General features: G+C 37.8%; 2 protein-coding genes across 7 annotated transcripts in view; one reads left to right on the top strand and one right to left on the bottom strand.

The window, feature by feature from the left end:
- The window catches only part of MIS18BP1 (MIS18 binding protein 1), a 51164-nt gene extending 31789 nt beyond the window's left edge, over positions 1-19375 (top strand). For all 4 annotated transcript variants that reach the window (XM_054449171.2, XM_054449173.2, XM_063651583.1 and 1 more), the window contains 6 exons: positions 4155-4327; positions 5427-5587; positions 12095-12246; positions 16429-16516; positions 18112-18166; positions 18353-19375. In XM_054449171.2, coding sequence (XP_054305146.2) covers positions 4155-4327; positions 5427-5587; positions 12095-12246; positions 16429-16516; positions 18112-18166; positions 18353-18456 — 733 coding nt within the window. In that variant the 3' untranslated portion in view covers positions 18457-19375. The remainder of the gene's footprint in view (positions 1-4154; positions 4328-5426; positions 5588-12094; positions 12247-16428; positions 16517-18111; positions 18167-18352) is intronic.
- Positions 19376-21697: 2322 nt separating this feature from the next.
- FANCM (FA complementation group M) overlaps positions 21698-26477 on the bottom strand; it is a 64617-nt gene continuing 59837 nt past the window's right edge. For 2 of the 3 annotated variants that reach the window (XM_054449157.2, XM_054449159.2), the window contains 3 exons: positions 26036-26411; positions 23644-23935; positions 21698-22715 (listed from right to left, as the gene is read on the bottom strand). In XM_054449157.2, coding sequence (XP_054305132.2) covers positions 22577-22715; positions 23644-23935; positions 26036-26411 — 807 coding nt within the window. In that variant the 3' untranslated portion in view covers positions 21698-22576. The remainder of the gene's footprint in view (positions 22716-23643; positions 23936-26035; positions 26412-26477) is intronic. The other variant, XM_054449160.2, reaches the window with a different exon arrangement.

Raw genomic sequence — 26477 nt, 5'->3', positions numbered from 1 at the left:
CCCACACACAGGAAGAGCCTAACAGCACTGCAGAGCTTTGAAAAATGAAACTGACATTGAAACCACAATGATAGTAGACTGAAAATATAGCTTGGGATACCACCAGGTTGATGACCTGCTAAAATAAAAATATTAACATTTCACTTGAAGCAGTAAAATATTGATTCTAAGTAGACTGTTGAAGTTAAGTATATTTAATGTCATCCCTAGAGCAACTTCTAAAAAAACTATACAAAGAAATAAATTCAAACATAAATTAAAATACCAGAAAATCAAATAGCCCAAAAGAAGGCAAAGAAGAAGAGAAATGGAGGATTTTTTTACGTGGAACAAGCAGAAAACAAATAATAAAATGATTGACCTAAATCCAACATAATTAAATTAAATGATCTAAACATACCAATTAAAAGACAGATTGTCAGAATGAATTTAAAAACATGATCTAACTATATGCTGTATACAAGAAACTCACTTTAAATATAATGATATAGGTAGGTTGAAAGGATAGAAAAATACTGTCTAAACACAAATCAAAAGAAAGCTTGAGTGGCTCTATTAATATCTGTCAAAATAGACTTTAGTAGGAAGAAAATAACCAGGAACAAAGAAAGACATTACAAATGATAGAAGGGTCAGTCACCAGGAAGGCATAAAATTCCTAAGTGTGTACGCACCTGACAATGAAACCTCAAAATACATGAGTTAAAAACTGACGAGTGAAAGCAGTGGACTAAACTACAAGGATACTCAAATCCACAATTATAGGAAACCACACTGCTCTTCTCTTGGTATTTGATAGAACTGACCGAAAATTAGCAAGGATATAGAACTGAACAACACCATCAGTCATTTGTATTATTCACATTTACAGAACATTCCACCCAATAATAAGAAAAAGAATAGGTTATTTCCAAGGATAGGTTGATCATCAAGATAGAACGTATACCAGATCGTAAAACATCTTAACAGATTTAAAATAGCTGAAATCATACAAAGCATATTCTCTGATGATAATTGAATTAAACTACAAATCAATAAAAGAAAGATAGGAAAATTTCCAAGTGGTTGAAAATTAAATAACATAAATACATATAACTAATCTGTGGGTCAAAGAAGACGACTCAAAGGAAAGTAGAAAATATTCTTTTATTTTATTTTATTTTTATTTTTTATTTTTTTTGATACGGAGTCTTGCTGTCACCCAGGCTGGAGTGCAGTGGCGTGATAGCCGCTCACTGCAAGCTCCGCCTCCCAGGTTCACGCCATTCTCCTGCCTCAGCCTCCCGAGTAGCTGGGACTACAGGCGCCTGCCACCACGCCCAGCTAATTTTTTGTATTTTTAGTAGAGACGGGGTTTCACCGTGTTAGCCAGGATGGTCTCAATCTCCTGACCTCGTGATCCGCCTGCCTTGGCCTCCCAAAGTGCTGGGATTACAGGCTTGAGCCACCGCACCTGGTTTCTTTTATTTTATTTTTTTTCTTTTTGGAGACAGAGTCTCACTCTGTCACCCAGGCTGGAGTGCAGTGGTACGATCTCAGCTCACTGCAACCTCCACCTCCTGGGTTTAAGCAATTCTGCTGCCTCAGCCTCCCAAGTAGCTGGGATTACAGGTGTGCGCCACCATATCCAGCTAGTTTTTGTATTTTTAGTGGAGTTAAGGTTTCACTATGTTGGCCAAGCTGGTCTCGAACTCGTGACCTCAAGTGATTCACCCGCCTCGGCCTCCCAAAATGCTAGGATTACAGGTGTGAGCCACCAGCCCGGCCAGATAGTCTTAACTGAACAAAAATGAAAATATATCAAAATTTGCAGGATGGGCCTAGGAGTTCATAAACAACTTTAAAGGGTTGCTGTGTCAAGCTCCTCCCTCTCCCTGATTTCTGTCGTACTTCCTACGTAAACAAATTAGGGTGCATTCTTTCAGTGGACTTTTACTAAGTCTTTTACTAAGCAGTAAAAAGGAAAGAACTATTGATACATACAACAACCTGGTTGAATTTCAAAGGCATATTGAGTGAAAAAAGCCAACTCAAAGGGTTATACACTATATGATTCCATTTATATGACATTCTGGAAAAGTGTGCTACACACTTTTAAATGACCAGATTTCACGAGAACTCATTATCAGAAGGATGATACCAAGAGGGATGGTGCTAAATCATTCATGAGGACTCTACCTCCGTTAACCAATCACCTCCCCCTAGGCCCCACTTCCAATACCGGGGATTACATTTCAATATGAGTCTTGGGTAGGGACACATACTTAAACTATATCAATAAATAAGAATTATTTAAGCCAAGGATTCAAGACAAATGGACCTTAGAATAGCATACACAAAAGTATAAAGAAAGGGCATATTTGGAAATACTGAAAGAATGGGTGTGGGGTATGTGCCTGTAGTGCTAACCACTAAGGAGGCGGAGTCAGGGGGATCGCCTGAGCCCAGAAGTTGGAGGCCACATTGAGCTATGATAATGCCCGGCACTCCCGCATGGGCGACAGATTGAGACCCTGTCTCTTTTCAAAAAAAAAAAAGAAGGCTAGAATGAATGGAATACTGAAAGTTGACCAAAGAGCAGTACAAGATGAGACTAGAGAGTCGGGCAAGGAACAATACAGCGTTACACTAAGGATTTGGGGTTTTATACTAATAATGAAACAAGTTTTAAACATGATGTGATATGTTTGTCTTTTTAAATTATCTGGAATAACCTAGAGATGTGTTAAGTACTAATTTCTTATTAAATACATTATTATTTGTGTTATGTAATAGTTCTTTTAGACAGTCGTAGATTTAGAAATTAGCCACACACACAAATAGAGAAGCTTGAGTTCCCAAGTCCTTCTAGTTTTTCACTTTAGAACACCCGTGGAATGATTAATTATGTAAAAGAATTCATTAACAAGTATTTAATGCTCATAAGTATTCTCCTTTTCCACATAGAATAATATGCTGTGGTCAGCTGGTAGCTGTTCACAAGAGCTGATTGTTAAATTTTGGAGAATTTTACAAATTGAGTGTTAAAGTCATTAAAAATTAAATTATATAAACTTAAATTATTTAAAACAAAGAATGCTTAAAACTCATTACTTCCTAATTATTTTACATTTTATTATATATGCTCTTGAGACTCTTCACCTGTGTGGTATGGTGGAAATACTATATAATTGTGTGCTATCACACGTGTTTTATCACCTCCACAGTCAGTGACGTGTTGGTAGCTTGACATCAACCACAATGGGAGTAATTACCCTATGAAAGTCATCAGACTTTATAAATCAGGACTGTTTAACCCCAAGAGAGCTGATTAAAAATTTTCCCACATACTGCTACATGAAACCTATATCTATTAATTGGAATCCAAGTAGAAATAAAAATATTTTGCCAAAGAAACAGATTAAAAATAAAGACTTGGTATAGTTGAAATGACATTGTTAATATCACTTTTAGGCTAATTGATGAGTTACATAGATGTTTTCTGGCTAAATTGTCAATCTAACCACAATATGTAAAATCTTTATGGGGAGAGTAGGGGTGGTAACGTGTATACCAGGTTCTAAATCATTTACAAAGGAACTTGTAGAATGCAACTCAAATGTTAAATTAGGGACTTCCTTATAGTTTCCTCTATTTCAATTTTCATTTTCCTTAATTGAGAGCATATATCTAAAATACTGAGTTCTACAAAGTATAGTAAAATGAAAGCAAGCATAACATTTTTTAATAGCTTATAACCTAGACTGTATAAGAGAACTAACTTAGAGCTTATTGTCCAATATACTTAGCACCAGTAAGATTTAAGGTAACAGTGTAGAAAATTTGGTCATACCAAAGTCTCCTAAAAAACCATATCATCGATTAGTTGGACTTAGAAAAAAAAATGTTGAAAGGCTGAGGGTCATTTTTCAGTCTTAATAAAACATCAAAATAGAAGACATCTACTAGATAGGTAAAATTACATCTTCATATTTTAAGCACTAGAGTAAGTTATTGAGGGGAGGGAATAATATATTTCTTAATTGTTATCCAGAATGATTTTGATAAAACTGATTCCTTCATCTCAGTAAAGCTCATCAATTCAGTGGTATGCTTTTAAGAGGTTATTGTCATTGGTTTGAATTTCTTATTTAATTGGTTTTGATCTTCCGTAGTGCTTTTGCATCTCTTCCAAAGCACAAACCTGGTTTCTGGTCAGATGTAGCTGCGGCTGTAGGTTCTCGATCTGCTGAAGAATGCCAGAGGAAATACATGGAAAATCCCAGAGGAAAAGGATCACAGAAACATGTCACTAAGAAGAAGCCAGCCAATTCCAAAGGCCAAAATGGTAACCTTTGTAGTAAATAGTTTTTTTCCTAGTACTCAGTGTTGATTTCTGATCACCGAAATCAGATATATTTATATTTATCCATGAATATTAATAGGTATTTTCTTAAAATATTAAAGCTAGAGAGAATTTCAGAAATCATCTGTTTAATTTTTAAGTCTTACCTGGGTCTCTGTTTCCATCAGTAGTAGTTTAGTAGCCTTGTGCTTTGAGTTTTAGGAATTCTGCAGTTAGATCCAGAGATTTCAATATCTGAATTATTGTTATAAGGGTTTAATTAAAGACCACTTGGGTCAGATCTCCAAGTAATTTATGAGAAAGCTCAGAAAATATTCAGTTTTCATAGTCTCATGATTACATACTCCTCTTCATGAGTACTAGTAAAAGGTTGATTATGCCAGAGAATTTCTATAATAAGCATTAGTGAGAACCCAATACCCTGTCATAATTCAATAAGGTTTATATATTTTGGCAAAATCAATAAATTAGGCATTCAGCAAGAGGCAATGTAGAGGCAATCATTCTTGCAGTGTAAAGATCTTTTTGGCCAGGCACGGTGGCTCATGCCTGTAATCCCAGCACTTTGGGAGGCCGAGGTGGACCGATTACTAAGCTCACAAGTTCGAGACCAGCCTGGACAACATGGCAAAACCCCATCTCTACAAAAAAAAAAAAGAGAAGATCTTTTTAACCTCACCCTGCCTAATCTTAGCCTCTTCATGAGTATCCTATGGGCTAATCATATTGCACAAATCCCAGATCCCAGTGTAGAAATAATCATTTGTTCTCTAGGAGACTTGTAAAATAACAGGCTACGTTTTCTTTCTTTTTTTTCCTTTCTTTATCTATATCTGTATTTTTTTAGAGATGGGGTCTCACTATATTGCCCAGGCAGGTCTTGAACTCCTGGGCTCAAGCATTCCTCCTGCCTTGGCCTCCCGAAGTGCTGGGGTTACAGAGATGAGCCACTGAGCCTGGCCAAGGCTGAGGTTTTTTTTAACATGAATGCACAATTTAGACTTTGCAAAGGTTGTTAACTTTATAGCGCAGTTACTATAAATAACCAAATCCTTATCAAAATGGTTTGCTGACTCTTAAGGCAAGAGAGGTGATGCTGATCAGAAACAAACTATTAAGATAACTGCCAAAGTGGGAACTCTTAAAAGGAAGCAACAGATGAGGGAATTTCTGGAACAGTTGCCAAAAGATGACCATGATGATTTTTTCAGTACAACACCTTTACAGCATCAAAGAATACTGGTAAGAGGCATGAAATCATTGTTTTCCTTATCTGTACTGACTTTTGTATCTTTCATTTTTATGTATGGTAGTGTTCATCACTAATATTTAGGCCAAGGATCAGTAGCCTCCCTAGATGTGATCATAGTCGTATGGCAAACAATGTGCTGATGTATGCCATTCTTACTAGTTTCTAGAGTCTGCACTTCAATTGGTTCAAAGGTAATGTTTGTAGAACCAAACAGTAAAGTAAACCTAGAATTAGGTGAAACATATATATTTAAAGTTTAATATACTACCAAGCAAACTTTTTTTAAAGGTGATAAAAGATACTGTATAGTAATTGAAAGGAGGGATTAAGTGATAGTAGCACAGTATTAAAAGATTTGAATGTATGAAAGAATTTTTGTCATATGAAGAGTAGAATAACTAAGAATTTCAGTGATTGGAGTAAAATATTCACAGCAAATACAACCAAGCTAGTAGTATCTGTGATATGAACAATTCATTCACATGTTACTGGAATAACAAAAAGTACCAAGATCACAGGAAAAGTGTGAATAAGAAGAGAAATTCAAAAGGCTGAATAAACACTTGGGGAAGTGGTCATTTTAGTTAGTAATCCAAGAAAGTAAAGTAAATTATATATATGTACTTTCTGAATTATAGAATCTTTTAAAAAAATAAGTTAAAATATCCACTGCTAACAGAAGCAATGGTGATACTGATACAGTCATACATCAGTGGGCATACAAATTGAATTGTACCTTTTAGTAAGAAAGCATTATGGCAATATATTATAAAAGCCATAAAGATTTATTCTATTCTTCAGAGTTTATTCTAAGAAATCCAAAAGCCCAAAATCTTTGCAAGATATTTATTGCAGTTTTGTCTTTATAGCAAAAAACTGGAAACAATCTGTATATCCATTAAAGATGTTTTTCATAAACACAGTGAAATACAAATATTAAATGCACATTTAAGACTTTCTAGAATCTAAATATAAATGTTAAGAATATTAAGATTAGCTGAAGGACGGGTGCAGTGGCTCACACCTGTAATCCCAGCACTTTGGGAGGCCGAGGTGGGCGGATCACGAGGTCAGGAGATCGAGACCATCCTGGCTAACACAGTGAAGCCTCGTCTTTACTAAAAAGACAAAAAATTAGCCGGGCATGGTGGTGGGTGCCTGTAGTCCCAGCTACTCGGGAGGCTGAGGCAGGAGAATGGCATAAACCCAGGAGGCAGAGCTTGCAGTGAGCTGAGATGGTGCCACAGCACTCCAGCCTGGGCCAGGGTGTGAGACTCCATCTCAAAAAAAAAAAAAAAAAAAAAAGATTAGCCAGGTGCAGTGGCTCATGCCTGTAATCCCAGCACTTTGGGAGGCCGAGAAGAGTGGATCATGAGGTCAGGAGATCGAGACCATTCTGGCCAACATGGTGAAACCCTGTCTCTACTAAAAATACAAAAATTAGATGGGTGTGGTGGCGCGCACCTATAATCCCAGCTACTTGGGAGGCTGAGGCAGGAGAATCACTTGAACCCCGTAGACAGAGGTTTCAGCCACTGCACTCCAGCCTGGCGACAGAGCAAGACTCTGTCTCAAAGAAAGAAAAAAAAAGATTATTAAGATTAAAGTAATGCAGAAATGTGTGGATAATAGACAATTGGACTATTGAGTATAAAAATTCAAACAGTTGTTAGTGAGCTAGACATAAGGGTAATTTTTTCATCTACCAATTTATTGTCATAAAGTTATCTTCAATTTAAAAAGGCTACACAATGCTTTATAAAGTTTAGTAACATCATTAACTGGGCCCCCTTTTTGCTTACACTGGTTATAGAGGGAGGTCTTTTAAGAGAGCCACCAGAGGCCCTGACAATGTTTTCTTCAAAACGCTATGGTCCACTAGGGGTTGTACCCTTTATGTTATCCCACCATCATTTCAGGTTCTATATATGTATATTTTAGCCTAAATGCAATAGTAGCATCATAAAGAACAGAACTGCTGGGCATGGTGGCTCACGCCTGTAATCCCAGCACTTTGGGAGGCTAAGGTGGGCAGATCACCTGAGATCAGGAGGTCGAGACCAGTCTGGCCAACATGGTGAAACCCCGTCTGTACTAAAAATACAAAAATTAGCTGGCGTGGTGGTGGGCACCTGTAATCCCAGCTACTGAGGATGCTGACGTGAGATAATCGCTTGAACCCAGGAGTGGGAGGTTGCAGTGAGCCGAAATGGCGCCATTGCACTCCAGCCTGGGCAACAAGAGTGAAACTCCATCTCAAAAAAATAAAAATGTAAAGAACAGAACTAAAGTAGAAATAGACAGCAACAAATTATATCATTTTCTGTGACATAGTTTGAAGGGGTGGCCTGCCCCTCCACACCTGTGGGCATTTCTCGACAGGTGGGACGAGAGACTGAGAAAAGAAAGAGACACAGAGACAAAGTATAGAGAAAGAAAAGTGGGCTCAGGGGACCTGCACTCGGCATACGAGGCCCCCTGCTGAGGCCCCGCACCGGCCCTGGTCTCTTGAGTTCCCTCAGTATTTATTGATCATTATCTCTACCATCTCAGAGGACAATAGGGTAATAGTGGGGAGAGGGTCAGCAGGAAAACATGTAAACAAAGGTCTCTGTGTCATAAACAAGGTTAAGAAAAGGTGCTGTGCCTTGATGTGCACGTATAGTGCATTAAAGAGCAGTATTGCCACTAGCATGTCTCACCTCCAGCCTTAAGGCGGTTTTATCCTATCTCAGTAAATAGAACATACTATCGGGTTTTACACTGAGATATTCTATTGCCCAGGGACGAGCAGGAGACAGATGCCTTCCTCTTATCTCAACTGCAAAGAGGCCTTCCTATTTTACTAATCCTCCTCAGCACAGACCCTTTATGGGTGTGGGGCTGGGGGACGGTAAGGTCTTTCCCTTCCCACGAGGCCATATCTCAGGCTATCACATGGGGCGAAACCTTGGACAATACCTGGTTTTCCTAGGCAGAGGTCCCTGTGGCCTTCTGCAGTGTATTGTGTCCCTGGGTACTTGAGATTAGAGAATGGTGATGACTTTTAACAAGCATACTGCCTTCAAGCACTTTTTTAGCAAAGCACATTCTGCATAGCCCTAAATCCATTAAACCTTGAGTCAACACAGCACATGTCTCTGTGAGTACAGGATTGGGGCTAAGGTTACAGATTAACAGCATCTCAAGGCAGAAGAATTTTTTAGTACAGAACAAAATGGAATCTCTTATGTCTGCTTCTTTCTGCATAGACACAGTAACAGTCTGATCTCTCTTTCTTTTCCCCACAATGGTTAACACTGCTTGAGTTCCTACTAACGGCTAAGCATAATAGTAAGTGAATTAGAGTTTTGTTTTGTTCTGTTGATACGAAGGGTCAGATTTGTTTGCATATTGTCTATGGCTACTTTCATGCTACAGTGCAGAGTTGAGTAGTTAGGACAGAGACTGGACCACAAAACCTAAAATATTCCCTATCTGATTATTTACAGAAAACATTTGCTGACCTCTGGTCTACATAACCTTTAGAAATAGGTGTTATTATCTCTGTTTTACACAAGAGAAATTGTCTTTTAAAGACTAAGGCTCTGTCCTTGTCCTTGTTCCTTGACCTTAAAATTTCTAGCAGACATAGCCTAAACCTGTGCAACCAGCAGACCCCCATCATTCTTGTTTATCTTCCATCAGGGAGAGCCTCAGCACCTTAGACCTATACAGTGTAGGATGAATCCCTCCTGTTACTGGCAGTGAATCCGTATAGGTCTGCAGAAACCACAGTTCTTACCTCCTCAGAAGAAACAATTCTGGCCAGGTGTGGTGGCTTATGCCTGCAGTCCCAGCACTTTGGGAGGCCGAGGTAGGAGGATCCCTTGAGCCTAGGAGCTTAAGACCAGCCTGGGCAATATAGGGAGACTCCGTCTCCATTTTTTTTTAATAATACTTATAAAAATTTTTTAAAAAGAGAACTTGACCAAGGAAACATAAGGCAGAAGGAGAAACTGAGGCAAGTTTTAGTGCAGGAATGAAAGTTTATTTAAAAACTTTAAAGCAGGAACCAAAGGAAAGAAAGTACTCTCCGAAGAGGGCCAAGCAGGCGACTTGAAGCATGGTTTAACTTTGTGACTTGGGGTTTTATATGTTGGCATGCTTTTGGGGGTCTTGTGTTCCTTCTCCCCTGATTCTAACCTTGGGGTGGGCTGTCTGTATGCCCAGTGGTGTGCTAGCACTTGGGAGGGGAGCAAGTTACAGTGTGTTTACTGGATTTGTACACAGGCTCACTTGAGGCTTTCTTCCCTTACCAGTCGAATGTCCTTAGGAGGTCATATACCAGTTAAACTCCTCCATTTTGCCTCTTAATGCACATGCTTGAGCCCACTTGCCCAGTTTCTGAGATGTTATGAGGAAGCTGCTGATCACCAGTTTTAGGTGTTTCTGTTTATTGAGAGATTGCCTTTCCCTGGTGCTGGCTGCGATTAATTATTATTTTAGAGACACAGTTAACAACCACCTGACCATCACAGGATGGTCACCTAACAACATTCCTGGTAGGGGGTGGGGGGTGGGGAGGCCCTCTCATTCCCTGCTTATCCCTGACTAGCTACCTGCTGTAACATTCCCACTTCCGCAAGTCACCAGTCAAGGTTAGCTGTTTCCAGCTGGAGGAAGCTAACGGTGTTTATGGCCCAGGGGAGTTTAGGCTGTAGATGGCTTGTTTCCAATTTAGTCAGTGGAATGGAGCTGGGAGGAATCGAAAAGATGGAGGAAGAGAGAAAGAGATTAGGGCCCATACACACATTAAGGTTATACACCTACACTGCAAACAAATGGTGCACTTTCTCCAAACAAATCCCCAGTTAAGAGGGCTGGGTAGAGTTCCAAACTCCTTGCCTCAGTTTCAAACGGCCCTCCCCAGGGGACTGAGTCCAATGTGAGCAAAGCCCTGAGGGTGCCACAAATACAAATGCATAAAAATGGCCAAATGGTGACACCAACAGCTAAATCTAAACAGAGCAGAGCCCCAGCAACACCCTAAAAGAGGCAGAGGGAGGCTGGGTGCACATCAGCAGCTCAACCTGGTTCCAACATTTGTCGACTTCTTCAAAATGTCACATTCTCTTTGTATCAGTGAAGCTTTGGAAGCAGCAGATGCTGTGACAGAAATAGAAAAGGAGGTTCTGCAAGACAAAGGCACCTTGGCTGCTGCTGGAAGCTCCCCTAATGTTCTTTCTACAGGATCAGCTAGCCACGAGCAGCTGGCACTAACAGGTGGCTCCACGGCTCCATCCAACAGAAGATCAGATAGGTGTGTCTGGAGCCTCCTGTGAATACACAGGGCTCCCTGTATGGGCCACCAAAAATTGTAACCAGCAATAGGGGTCCAACTACCCGCCGCTTATGAAAAGAAGCCAATATAACAAGAGCAAGGTGTGATAGAGTTTTATCATCTGTGCCAGCAAAGAGAAGTGTGGGCGAAATTCCAGAAATTCCAGTCTTCAATTTGTGGAGTGAACATAGGAGTTTTAAAAGAGAGAATGGTTTGGAATGCAGGAGAGGAGGGGGTTAAGAGGTGTTAGGTGGTTCAATCTGCTCCAACAGCTTATCTTGAAATATTATTCCATTTGGTGAAGGGGCCAGCACCATCCTGGGCTCAACCAGGTTACAAATTAATTGTAGTAAATCTTGCAGTAAATTTCTAGATGGGAGTGAGTTTTGGCCTTGACTGGGGAGAGAATTCTGGAGGTATCCAGTTTGTGCCAGGATCTGGCCCCTGAAGCTTCTAAGGAAATACATGACCAGATAAATTAGCATGGTGTGCACTTAAAAAGCATCTAGGTAAATACATGTGCATAAGGCATGGGAGCATAGAATGGGTAAAGAAACGGAGTGGATGTTCACATTTTGAGGCTGTATTTCAAGATGAATGGAAACACATATGCAGTTTATCTCAAAGTTATATCTTAAAATTGGGGAGAAAGGAAGAAAAAAGTTTTAAAACATGGTTTGAAGCCACGCTACTCAGTTACAGGCAGAATAAAGAGGGTGACAAATCCAGTTTCTCAGAAACATTTAATAGAGACTTTTGAGCAGAAGCCATCTCTTGGGTGGCCTCAAGATGGTGGATTTGTGCACTGTTATCCCCCACAGACCCAAGGTTTCTATACCATAGGGAATTTGCCTAAGGGCTGGATTTATGGTAAGTGTGTGTTTACAATAACACCAAGGTTGTTTTGACCTAAGGACAAGATTTCCAGTAAGTACATGGAGGTAGAAATCTTAGAGGCATTTCCAGATCCAGGTTTAATCAGAAGTCAGCATGGTGAATTAGCATCTAAAATGGAGTTCCTCTAGCCTCTACTCCTCTACGTACTACTGTTTTTAATTATCTAACTTGGAAAGTTATAAGAAGAACCAACTTATCAGTCCTCCAAAACTATCTTGTGATAATGAGAAAATACCTTTTATGGGGTGCCTGCTGATAATAAATACTTGTTTTCTAGTTGCCAAGTTTCCAGGACAGTGAAGATGATGATGATGATATTCTGCCAAATATGGACAAAAATCCAACAACTCCATCATCAGTTATCTTTCCATTGGTAAAAACTCCTCAATGTCAGCATGTCAGTCCTGGCATGCTAGCTTCTATAAATAGGTAAATATTCATGCATATGATATGTTAATTCTCTGCATCAGAGTAGTGAGGAACATTTAAACATTTCATGAGGACCATAGATGCCAGTAATGGGAAGAGTCATTATTTTAAAAATCAAGAATGTATAGTTTCTAGAAGTTAAGGATGGAGAAGCTCATCAAATCGGGGTGCTATTCAATAAATAGCATTGTGATATAACCCACATTTACTTCTGGATCAATTCGAAACGGATCAAGGTTTTACTTGTAAAAAACTAAAAACTAAAGAAAACTTGGATAATTATTTTATAATACCAGATTAGTGATGGTCTTTCTAACTATAATATAAAACCTACAAGCCATTAATGAAAAGATGAATGAAGTCAACGTGTAAAAATGTTTAACAAATTTTACCTGGTACCAACCACTACAAACAAAAGACAACCTGAGAAAAGAATATATGCAACTTGTCACAGGCAAAAGGCTAATTTCCGTAATATATACAGCATTCCTACAAATTAACAAGGAATGCATTGTTAATTTTTGTGCATTGCTAGTGAAAAGGTAAATTAGTGCGATCTTTGCAGCAACAATTTGTATCAAAATTATAAATGTATATGCCCTTTGACTTAGGAATTTTACTTATAGAATTGTGAATGTACGGCTTATTCATTGTAGCATTGTTTAAATGGCAGTACCTCAAAAATCTATCAGTGGGGACTAATTAAATGAACTCTGGTCCATTATATAGTCATAGAAATTAATGAAGAGCCAGGCACAGTGGCTGAAGGCTGTAATCCCAGCACTTTGGGAGGCTGAGGTGGAAGGATCACTTGAGCCCAGGAGTTCAAGACCAGCATGGGCAACATAGGAAGACCCCATTTCTACAAAAAAAAACCCAAAAATGTTAGCAGGATGCAGTGGGGCAAGCCTGTGGCCCTAGCTACTAGGGAGGCTGATGTAGAAGGACTGCTTGAGTCCCAGAGGTGTAGGCTGCAGTGAGCTGTGATTGTGACAATTGCACTCCATCCTGGGCAACAGAGTGAGATCCTGTCTCAAAAAAAAAAAGAAATTAATGAAGATATTTTTTATTGCTATTATGATAAAATGCCTAAGATATATTAAATGAAACAAAGGTAGATGCAGTGAATAATATACTACTGTTTGTGTAAATAGAAGCTATATGTGTGGATGCATATATGTATATACTTGTGTGTGTGTGTGTGTGTGTGTGTGTGTGTATAATTGCTTTTATTAGATTCTTTCTAAAAGGATGCGTAAGAAACCAAAACATTGGTGATCTTTAGGGAGAACTAAGGTAGCTGGAGGAAGGAGAGGGGGGCTTTTGAATTTTGAACCATGTGAATACAAGAACAATTTGAAACATACAAATAAATAAAATTAAGAAAAAAGTAGGGGTGACTAACAATAAAATGTCACCAAAAAAAGATGGAAGGTAGTAAGAATGAGGCCTGAAAATAACTATTCCATTTGGCAAGTAAGAGGCCATTGCTGATCTTAGAGCAGTTTCCACAAAATGAGAGGCAGAAGCAAGATAATAATGACTGAGAAAAAAACTATTCAGTACTCTCAGGAAGCTTGCTAAATTGCTAAAATTTTAATTTGCACTTATTGGATAAAAATATAATTTTCCTAGGCATCTAAAAATTATTTTTAGTATTTAGTACAGGGGAAAGCATACTGAGAATACTATTTTGGACAAATTTTTTGATAAGCACTTTGATCAATTCATCAAAAGCCTTAAAATATTCATCCTTGGCCAGGCACGGTAGCTCACACCTGTAATCCCAGCACTTTGGGAGGCTGAGGCCAACGGATCACAAGGTCAGAATTTCGAGACCAGTCTGGCCAACATAGTGAAACCCCATCTCTACTAAAAATACAAAAAATTAGCCGGATGTGGTGGTGTGTGTCTGTAATCCTAGCTACTCAGAAGGCTGAGGCAGGAGAACCACCTGAACCCGGGAGGCGGAGCTTGCAGTGAGCCGAGATCACGCCATTGCACTCCAGCCCAGGTGACAGTGCGAGACTCCGTCTCAAAAAAAAAAAAAAAAACTTCATCCTTTTGGCCGTTGAATTTTATTAGACACTTTAAGGAAATACGAGATTTGGAACAAAGATGTACATCATAAAACATAATACTGAAAGTTTGAGAATGACCAAAACATCCAAAAATAAGGAAAGTTATAAATTAAGAGTTATCCATATAATGGAATATGAAACAAATCATGTCTTCAAGAATTTAATGACAGAAAAATGGCCAGTGGATAGTAGTTTTTAAAAGCTAGGAAAATTACATTCAGCATGATCCCAATTTTATGTAACAAACTCATAAGGAAGGAAATTTCTTAACTTACACATCACCAGCCATTATTTCTAGGTTGTAGAATGACACCAGTGTGGGTTGTGGGTTTTTGTTTTTTGTTTTGGGGGATATTTTCTGTCCATTTATATCACTTTTACAATTAAAGAAATACGATAGATTCACTTATGTTATGAATCTATATTGTCTAAAATTTTTTCTTAAAAAAATGATTTTCTTAGGCTACTTCACTCTCTGACTTTACTAGCTCTAGTAATTGACGTACTTTTCATAACAGTTTTAAGTAATCAGTTATATCACTTCAGAAGTGAAAAACTCTGATGTCTTCAAAGACATCTCTTTGACAATAGACTTACCAGTTGTTAATCCTGAACAACTGGCTAGGCCTGTTCATTTGTTTTTTGTTTGTTTTTGAGATGGAGTTGCTCAGGTTGGAGAGCAGTGACGCAATCTCGGCTCACTACCACCTCCATCTACCGGGTTCGAGCAATTCTCATGCCTCAGCCTCCCAAGTAGCAGGGATTACAGGTGCATGCCACCGTGCCTGGCTAATTTTTGTATTGTTAGCAGAGATGGGGTTTCACCATGTTGGCCAGTCTGGTCTTGAACTCCTGACCTCAGGTAATCCACCAGCCTCAGCCTCCCAAAGTGCTGGGATCACACCTGTTCATTTGTTAAGCAATTTGCTAAAAACTGACAAGGTTTATTCATTGCTATACAGCAGTATTTGAGTCAGATAAATATTCTAGAGTCACATTTCTTCATGTCATGCCTTTAAGGTTGTTCCCAAATAGTCATAAAGAACAGAGGATACTCAGGTATGTAAGATCTTAGAGCCGAGAGAGAGTATGGAAATGGGTGTTCAGCTGGTATTTACTGTCATAAGTGGGATTAGGAATTGTGGGTTTAGGGAATTAAAAACAACCAACAATTCTACTTGGCTTTTAATCTCTTCAGTTACGAGTCAAGCATATTTGCTTGTAAGGGAAGAGATAAAGGAAATAAAGAAAAAAACTTTGGTGGTTGGTATGGGGAATTCAAGAAAGATACAATTTTGTAGAAATAAAAGGCTTCATGAGGTGGATTGGAAACCCAGCACAGTTGGAAAAATTGAGAGTTTTCAATCACCAGGCATATCTTTAAAGTGAATAAACTGAGATTCAATTAGGATAGGGAAGGAAGTGAAAAGGAGAGATAATGGTATAGCAAAAGGGAGTCCAAGGACAAGAAGTCTCAGTGGGAGTTTTGGAAAACCAAGAGAGGCAGCAAGATACCGGAAAGAGCGTAGACGGTACAACGAATGGTAAGCAAAGCATTATTTCCCAAAATAGTCTTATTCAGTATTTCCTTTAAAATGTTTAAGCATTTTGTCCATCTCCATAGGCACATTTTATTGTCCTCTTTAAAATACAAAATGTACTTTTTAAAGATGGAAATACGTTTGAGGTCAGGCGTGGTGGCTCACGCCTGTCATCCCAACACTTTGGGAGGCCCAGGAGGGCAGATTGCTTGACGAGCTCAGTAGTTTGAGACCAGCCTGGGCAATGTGGCAAAACCCTGTCACTTAAGAAAAATACAAAGATTAGCCAGGCATGATGGCACGTGCCTGTAGTCCAAGCTACTTGGGAGGCTGAGTTGGGAGGATCACTTGAGCCCAGGAGGTTGAGGCTGCAGTGAGCCATTATCATGTTACTGCACTCCTGCCTAGGTGACAGAGTGAGACCCTGTTTCAAAAAAAGAAATACATTTGAAATTAATTTAGGCAATTGTTGTTCAACCTGTGGTTAAAAGTATGACAGTTAAAATTATTAAGTTGACTTAAAAATATTGTTGACTTAAAATTATTTTGTATTCAAACAGGAATGACTGTGATAAATATGTTTTTCGTATGCAAAAATATCATAAAAGTAATGGTGGTATTGTCTGGGGCAACATCAAGAAAAAATTAGTAAGTATTTTTCTTTATCCAACACATATCTATCAAACAACTTTAATATGTGATAAACTGTGATAGTTGTGATGTAACAGTCCCTGTCCCTGAGGTGATTATAATGTAACAAGTTACAATAATGAAGCCATGAATGAGGTTAGCACATAAGTACTGTAGGATTACAGATGGCATCGCATTGACTGAAACATTGGAGCAAGGGGAAAATGGGTAAAAAGTTTGATTTTTGGGAAATGAAGGGTGGGAAAAATATACACAGGTCTGGGAAGGATATTTCAGGCAAAACACAAAAGCGTATCTGTTCAAGGATTGAAGAATAATTCAGACTGAGTCACAATTCTCATAAAGTATGAAATTTCATCAAATTCTATGTAGCTTTAAAATGGTTTCAGGTGTTTTTCAGATTTAGCTACTTAATTTTATTTTTTTACATTCTAACATTTAAAGTCCAACTACAGAAAAATTTTTAACTGAAAGATGCCTTAATAGAATGATCTATATCCCTTAGAGAAAAGATTAGGACAGTCCTTTATCCCCTTGAATTACTTTTTAAATTTTTAATTTTCTGATTTTAATTTCAATAACTGATTATCATATATAAGTACTAGGATTCTGGAAAAAGTATTTCATCTCAAATTTCCTCAAAGTAAGTAGCTAATCTTCGAGAATGGTAACTTATGGGAACCCCCTTGAGTCCCTTGTTTTATGACATTGAGCAAGTTACTTGAGCTTTCTAATACCATTTTATTCATGTGTGGTATGACAATGGGGATCATGATTATATTGATTTATGTTACCAAATGATTTTGAGGTCTAAATGATATAATGCAGTGTTTTACCTCATCTTAGAAAAAAATACATTTATATCATAGTCGTGAGCATGAATTTGTATCTCAAACATTTCTTAAAACAGTACTTAGTATAGGGGCTACTATATTCTGTTCTGTTACTTTTTATTTTTAAAAGATTTTTAAGGATTGCCAGCCATGGCCAATAGTTTGATAAGCATTGTAATGTGTGTGAGCATGTACTTCAAACTTGCCATTTACATTACCATTTTAGCCAAGAATTTCAAGTACAGAGAATTAAAATTCTGCTAGTATAAAACATTGTACTGTTATAATAACGGACTGTAGGTAAAAGTAATACAGTAATTACTATTCTGTATAGTAATTACTATACTGTAATAGTACAGTATAGTATTGTAATTATAATTACTATATATAATCATGATAAATTGTGTTTATATTTTAAATTTACTAAGCCAGTATATTCATTACTTAATTACTTAGTACATTTTGGCAACTTTTGGAGGCCCATAGACTATCCTTTAACTGCTATAGCATTAGTTTATAATTTCTTAGAGGAGTGTTTGCCAGCACTAGGAAACAACGTTGAGTAAGTCATGGTTCTTGCCCTGGATAAACCCAAAAGAGAATTAGGCATTTCACAGATAATTATAATGTGATTAAATGTTGTTATAGGCATATGTTCAACGTAATCTGGGGATAAGCATGCTTAATTTTGTCTAGATTTGAGGTAGACTTCACGAGGAGGTACCATTTAGCTATTAATAGTACATAACTCTTTTATAGGTTGAAACTGATTTCTCAACTCCACCACCAAGAAGGAAAACCCCATTTAACACAGGTAATATACTTACAGCTTTCTTTTGTGGCTCAGTTCTATTATAAGGTAGGTTCTTTATTTAAATGGTATTAAAATTAATTGCTCTCAAGTGGATAGACTTAGCATTTTATTCCTTATAGTTGTTTTCAGTTTTATTGAAAGTACTTTTAGAAATTTATTATCTTTTTATTAAACTTCTCTTTACAGATTTAGGAGAAAACTCTGGTATTGGAAAACTTTTCACTAATGCTGTGGAATCTTTAGATGAAGAAGAGAAAGATTATTATTTTTCAAACTCTGATTCTGCATAGTAAAATGAGAAAATATGATTCCTGGGATTTTTACCATAAAGCAGACAGTGTGTTTGTATTTTCAACTGGAGTACATGTATTTTCTTTGTAAAGTAGCTTCCTATGAAAATGTGGACTTTTTTGAAGGTTTCATGTGTTTGTGTTCAAAATATCCTCATTGCTACAGCTTACTAAAAATGTAAAGAAAATTGTTTTTGCTCGTGTAGATATCTGTAAATTTCTGTTTTTGCATATTAAAATATATATAGATAATTTTTTAATAAGCATCCAAGTCTGTTTACTTTAAGAAAATCATTTCCTAAGCAGATTTTTTTTTTTTATTTCAAGAAAATTTTGCTACCATTTAAGTAAGAGAAGGTGAGAAGGATGACAGAGGTTGTATTGGTAGCTATCGAATTCATGAAAACTTTTAAGTTAGCATTTGTTACCAGTTATTATCCAAGCCAGAGTAGGATTTGTTACCAGTTGTTATCCAAGCCTAATGTTTAAATTACACATTGTTGGAATTAAATTACACATTGTTGACATGCTTCTCTCTTGATTGTTTTTATTTTAAACTTGTGATAGGCATATCTATGAAACCTATGTAAATTTAGTTTATTGCTTTGCCATTATTTTACTAGGTAAAATTAGAGAACAGATTTTGTTCTCTAATTTTTAAGCCTTATTTACATATGCAGAAACAGCTTAAATATTTTGACTAGATTAGACAAACAGTTAATAGATCCACCATTAGGAATCAATATATTATGTCATAATAAACATCCTTTTTCTTTCACTGAAATTTCTTTTAGAAATAAACTTATTTTCGCTTGTTATGTTTTGAAACTTGACATAGGATATTTTCCCTCTGGCTACACATTCACCTACCCTTGTTCTCTATTTAGATTATTCAAATAAAGTTAGTTTGCTTTTATAGTATTTGTTTCTTGTTTTTTGTTTGTTACTAATTACTGGATGATAGAAATAAAAACAAATCACGACTGGTCCTGTTTAAGTTTCCTCAAAAAAAAAAAATGATTAATAACATTTTCTTGTTTCTTAAGTGTTTTAGTCAGAGAAGGCATGGTGTCATATATCTGTAGTCTCAACTACCTGGGAGGCTGAAGAAGGAGGATAGCTTGAGCCCAGGAGTTCAAGGCTGAAGTGTGCTATGATCATGCCTGCAACTAGCCACTGCACCCTAGCCTGGGTAACAGAAAGATTCCTTCTTTTAAAATAAATAAGTAAATAAAATAACATAGTAATAATCAGCAGTTATATAATTACAGGACTCATGGAAACACTGTAAAAAGAACAGTACAGTTGGACTAAGACAATTCTTTAAACTACCATGATTATTTCTGCCATAAAGACCCTTGGTGGATATAGGATGGATCAAAAGAAAGGGTTATTTTGGAGTGGCCAAAAAAAATGCTGTTGTAGAACTTGAGTTGCCAATATTTGATCTAATGCTATACTGCTTGAAGTTAATGGATAGTGTTTTAGGAGTCAAGAAGGTGGTTAAGTCCCTTAACAAAAAGTAAAAAGGTAATTGAAATGGCATAAACTTGACTCAAACCAAGAGTCTGACCCCCTACTGCCCATATATCCCTATCAGAACTTCAGCACCTTCCCTATTCTAAGGTATCTCACCTGCCAGGTACCTGATTTGTCCTATTTCTATCAGGTCATAAGATGAACTAATAATAAGGTTTAAGGTAAGTAACCCCCAAAGGAGACTTAAAAGTGGAAAAGAAAAAAGACCTTAAGGACTTAAATAATAAGATGGATAATGAATGGTTAACGGCTATCAATGAGGGTATAGGAGGAGGCTATTGCAAGCCTAAATATGGATAGAGCTCTCCATACAGCAAGCATAAATAAATGAAATCCTCTAGGTTATGTCTGTAACACCATGTTAATTTATGTAATTTTTTTTTGTCTGATGGGTGCACACACAGCTGAGTCTGAGCATGTGGTGGTATCTCTGTGTGAGGTTGTTGAGGGACTGCATGATTCTGGCATGCAGCTGGGGCAAAGCACCACCAGATGTCCCTACCCACAGGCCCTGCTGACAGACAATGTAGCAGGAGCATGATGCATGAAGATGTAGCACAGTGGAACGACAAAGAGGCTCCTTGGCTCCTTTACTCCTCCTGTCACAGCTTAGCATTGTGCTCACTACTAAAGGAGAAATAAAAAGTCCAGTTATAATAAACTGATAACTATACTAGGCAATAACTTAGTGTTTCCTCTCTGTGGTTTTGACAGAATTATTGAGCAGCATACATAAGAAGTCAGCTGCTTTCATACAAATTGAGAGTTGATACTATCTCAAAGGAGCTAAACAATTAGAGTAACTTTTTTGTCCCCTTTTATCAACACCATAGTGAAAGAGAATGATACCTAGTTTCTGGTTTCTGCTTCTAGATTTGCCAGTCTAAACTTGAATAAGTCACTTGTTTCTGGGCATCACTTTTATCATTTGGTAAGAAAGGAAAGAGAAGTGATTTGAATTCCATGAGCTCTGAAGTCCCCGCCAGATTTAAGGTGAGGAGAGCTCTGTGGTGAGGCTGGTTCATCTACCCAACAATGTAATAGGGGTAAAAATGAGGCCAAGAATAAAGGACTCACATAATTAAAGGCTGCTTTAGTACTAGACTGACTAGAAGAAAGATGTCATATATATTGCAGATACAAGCAAAGCCTTTTTTTGTTTGTGTTTGTTTTTGTTTTTGAGATAGAGTCTGGCTCTATCGCTCAGGCTGGAGTGCAGTGGCGCGATCTCAGCTCACTGGAAGCTCTGCCTCCCAGGTTCACGCCATGCTCCTGCCTCAGCCTCCCGAGTAGCTGGGACTACAGGTGCCTGCCACCACGCCCGGCTAATTTTTTTATATTTTTAGTAGAGACGGGACGGGGTTTCACCGTGTTAGCCAGGATGCTCTTGATCTCCTGACTTCGTGATCCGCCCGCCTCAGCCTCCCCAAGTGCTGGGATTACAGGCGTGAGCCACCGTGCCCAGCCCCAAGTAAAGCCTTCTTAATGCCATCACAGACAACAGAATGGATCAAAACGGTAAATATAATAGGGTCAACATAATGGGTCTGCATTCAGTAATTTATATTAAAAAGAAACTTTCTAAGTCCAAACCAATATACCACTTTGAATATATTTCAGCAACAAAGCAGAGTAATGTAGCTGGGAGTTTGTATTAGTCCATTCTCACACTGCTATGAAGAAATAACCCAAGACTGGGTAATTTATAAGGAAAAGATGTTTAATTGACTCACAGTCCTGCATGGCTGGGGAGGCCTCAGGAACTTACAGTCATGGTGGAGGGGAAGCAAACGTTTCCTTTTCCACATGGCAGTAGGCAAGAGAACTGCAGAGCGAACAGAGGAAAAGCTTATAAAACCATCAGATCCTCTGAGAACTATCACTAGAACAGCATGGGGGAACCACCCCCATGATCTAATCACGTTCCAGGAGGTCCCTCCCCAACATATGGGGATTATAATTCAGATTACAAGTCAAGATGAGATTTTGGTTGGGGACACAGCCAAACCATATCAGAGTTCATATTAATAGATTTGACAGTACTTAACTGGGACACACCTTTGGTCAGATAAACATTCAGTTAAGTTTTCTACTTTCCTAGTTACTGGGTCATTTATCTCACAACCCACCCATCACCCACACCTTACCAAGTACATGTATTTAGAATCAGTACACTTAAAGTATACTATCTACACATAGGGAAAATCGACAAGTTGGCTGTAGTCATAGACATGTCAACTTTACCATTTATCACAACAGTACAACTTTAATTTTGGGAAACATTCCAAAGTATATCTCTAGCTTAGCTTTTACTTTCTTAAACTATCCTTAGTAACACTTTTAATAAATCTTGTTTTAATAAAAAAAATTAGTTTCATAATCTAGTCAAAATGATCACTGAACATCAGATTTTTTTTAAATAATTTATATAATCTATATAAATAAAAATGTATACAATATAAAATATTTAAATAAAATATCCTCTTATTTACAAATAAAGATAATCACAAAACAGCAATGATTATTGAAGTGCATTTAATATTGTGAGAGGTCTTTGAAAACCCCATCTTGAGCAGCTTGATTATGCATCAGATTTCAGTCTATCTTGGTTAAGATCATTTGGTAACATTTGTATGTCAAATACATAGTGAATATATCTATAGATCTCCTCAGCCTTCTGATGAGTTACTTGTGCATACATGGAGATTTCTTGAAGTGAGCTGAAAAATAAATGAGACAAAATCATTACACTAGGACTTTTGGCTTTTATAAAATTTAATATTACCTAAAGAACACCAAACACAGTAGCCTTTAAGGAAATCATCTCAAGCATTATCCGTCCAGCTGATATGTCTTGAACATTAGTTTGGATAAAACAGCTACTTGTTTCCTTTCCTTAAAATTATCTAGAATAACAATTTCAACATCTTCAATGAACTGAATGTTTTTGTGTTGCCCAAAATTAATATGTTGAAGCCGTAATCCCAATGTGATGGTATTTGGAAGTGGCAACTTTGAGAATTAGGTGATAAAGGTGGATATCCTCGTGCACTTTGAAGAAGAGGTCAAAGAGCTAGCTAGCTCTATTTCTGCCATGTGAGGATACAATGAGAAGGCAGTAGTCTGTGACTCAGCAGAAAGCTCTCTCCAGAACCCAGCCATGATCTCAGACTTCCAGTACCCAGAACTGGCAGAAATAAATTTCTGTTGTTTATAAATTACCCAGTTTATGGTATTTTATCATTGCAGCATGAGCTAAAACAGTATCTGATGTAGGCCTTTAATTAAAATGAACTACATTCTAAAATCTCCCTCTTCAAGCAATACTCATTTTTCTTGTTACAGAATTGAACAGCCCAGAAATGTTAGATTGCAAGGTCAAACCTAACTGCTATTTATTGTCTCTCCACAGAGCTCTAAGCTTCTCAAAGGAAATCCCTACACCTATTTTTTCTTTTTTCTTTTTTTCAATTAATGTCCCTTAGCTTCATACAGTAACTAATATATGTTGGCAGGCAAAAAATGTTTGCTGAATAAAATAATCTAACAGGCACCACGCCGCTTAAATTTTTTTAACATTAAACTTCTATGGAATGCTTTTAAAAATCTTTTAAAAGTAATCATTTAAAAATATTACAACAGACATACCTGTTAGCCATCCTTTTCACAGATGAAAACTGGTGACACATATTTAATGCAGTTACATAACTTATATTGGGAATACTTAAATAAAACCGGAGTGCCTCACTTTTATTACTATTCACCACTGTTGGAACATGAATACCAACATTCTTTCTTTGTTCCACTAAAGACAGTTCCTTTAGCAAATCTGCAGTTTCTTCTTGGCAGGAACTGAAAAGAATTCGGATTCCAGCGCCAATTAAGGTAGTCAGCAGGCTGTCATAGCTCTTTGTTCTCCTAAACATCCTTGATGTGTCTCCTAAATATTTATATTTAGGGAAAGGCAAACTTCAGTAACTAAGTAGAATCATTAATATACTTTATTTTATTAAAATCCCAAGATCTACACCATTGAGCAAACTGGTGCCACATTCTGCTAATGAGAAACCCTACAACTAATGTTTCTCAAATATCTGAGAAAGAAAATAGGGGTAACTATGAGCGCCTTGAGCTGGAATCAACATAGAAAGGTGAATAAGGAAGAGCTTATATTCCTAGATAATTCACTCCTGAAGGCCAAGGCTGTATTACTCATCTCTAATTTTTCATGCTGGCTCTGATGAAGGGCGCATTAAGTACTGGTTTAAGTGATATAAAATTATCTTAGGTATTTATTCCAAAGAATAACTCAACAAATACCCTGTACACCCATTTTAACATCATCTTGCCAATTACTTCCCTACCGTTTCTTGTTCATTTTCTATTCCATATTCTACTTAAATCCTTTTATTGGTATTCCCTATTATGGCCCCCGATACTTTTCTATAACCTTTGCCATGTTACCTTCCTGTCTATTCCAAATCTATTTCCTTTATCCCTGACTTTTCAAATTAAAAAGAAGGCTGGTGGCTCAAACATGTAATCGCAGCACTTTGGGAGGCTGAGGCAGGAAGATAACAAAGTCAAGAGATCGAGACCATCCTGGCCAACATGGTGAAACCTTGTCTCTACAAAAAATATAAAAAAGAAATTAGCTGAGCGTGGTGGCGCGCACCTGTAGTCCCAGCTACTCAAGAGGCTAAGGCAGGAGAATCACTTGAACCCAGGAGGCAGAGGTTGCAGTGAGCCGAGATTGCGCCACTGCACTCCAGCCTGGGCGACAGAGCAAGACTCCATCCCCCGCCCCCACACAAAAAAAAAGGCTGGGCGTGGTGGCTCATGCCTGTAATCCCAGCACTTTGGAAGGCTGAGGCAGGCAGATCACCTGAGGTCAAGAGTTCAAGACCAGCCTGACCAACATTGTGAAACACCGTCTCTACTAAAAATACAAAAATTAGCTGGGTGTGGTGGCACATGCCTGTAATCCCAGCTACCCAGGAGGCTGAGGCAGGAGAATTGCTTGAACCCGGGAGGTGGAGGTTGCAGTGAGCCGAGATCATGCCACTGCACTCCAGCCTGGTCAACAGAGTGAGACTCTGTCTCAAAAAAAAAAAAAAAATGGGGTAACCAAAAGATAAAATGACTTATCTAAGGCCACACGGTTCACCAATGACAAAATGGGGATGAAAAGGCTGCCCAATTCCCACACCAATGTTTTACATAAACTACACTATTACCAAAAGTATAATTCTTCAATTCTTCCACAGTGGCTTTCACCTACATGATTTTACTTAGTTCTCATAATATCACAAGATGAGTAGAACAAGTGTTATTATCAGTTCCTCGGAGTGATTTGTCAATGCAATGTCATATAAAGAAACCAGTAATTGGTGTGTCTTCTGATTCCATATCTCATGATCTTTTTACTGTTCTTGAGGGCTCGCCACACAATTAAATAATTACTGCAGAAATCTTCTACCTGAAGCTCCAATCCTGCACTTCCAAATGCATCCTAGGCACCCACTTCAGTGACCCACTGAGAACTCGATCTTAACATGTTCAAAATTGAACTTCCCTTGTCCCTCATATCTGTTGCTTCCCTTATATTCATAATTGCAATAAACAGTACCACTACTTAACTGCCCAATAACCAAGAAGTTGGTCAACTCAGTAATTCTCAACTCCTCCCACCAACTCTTGCTAATCCTGACTCCTTAAACATCTCCCGAAACATTGCACGAATACTACTTCTCCTCCCCATTGCTGCCTTAGTTAAGGCCCTCATCCTTCCTGGGTTCCTGAAAAAGTCTTATGTTTGGCAGACTTGCCTTCAATTTCCAACCCTTCAGTTCTCATAAGCTGCATTTAAATACAATGACTAATGAAAGCCATTATGGCTGTATGAAAATATGAAATGACATTCACCAGTCAGGTGTTTATATTTTAAGAGTTTCCTACATCCTAATAATAGAAGAATAAACTAAGTTAACTGTAAAGTTCCTTTACAGTCTTATAAACAAAGATATTTAAAAATACAAACCTGTTTTTTCTCTGTCCTTTTCCACAATCACACATATTCTTTCAAACATACTCTGCAGGTGCTGGATCTGCTCAATGAACTTGTTCTTATTGGCACTATTTAACATCTCAGATTGAGACCTCCTTTCCACCACCATGCGGTTACTCACGATGTAATCACAGCCATTAAGAGGACAAACTTCTACTTGCAACCCATGAATTGCTCTTAGGGAAGAAATTACTTCTAATCCAGAAGTGATTTCATGACCACCTACAAGAATACAGGTTCCTTTTCCTTCCTGTGGAAGTCTAAGAGAAGTATGTGTCCCAGCTAAATGTGGTCTTGACTTGGAACAGGATGCCACTGAAGTGCTAGAATCCTCCAAAGCACTACCATCCTGAAAAAGTGGAAAACACTGGTCACATTCAGGTTAAATACATAAAAGTGCCATAAACGTCTCATA

The sequence above is a fragment of the Pongo pygmaeus genome, chromosome 15 (assembly GCF_028885625.2).
Source record: "Pongo pygmaeus isolate AG05252 chromosome 15, NHGRI_mPonPyg2-v2.0_pri, whole genome shotgun sequence".
NCBI classification, from domain to species: Eukaryota; Metazoa; Chordata; class Mammalia; order Primates; family Hominidae; genus Pongo; species Pongo pygmaeus.
Note: the sequence above shows the minus strand (reverse complement) of the source record. Positions and strands in the feature narration are given on the sequence as shown.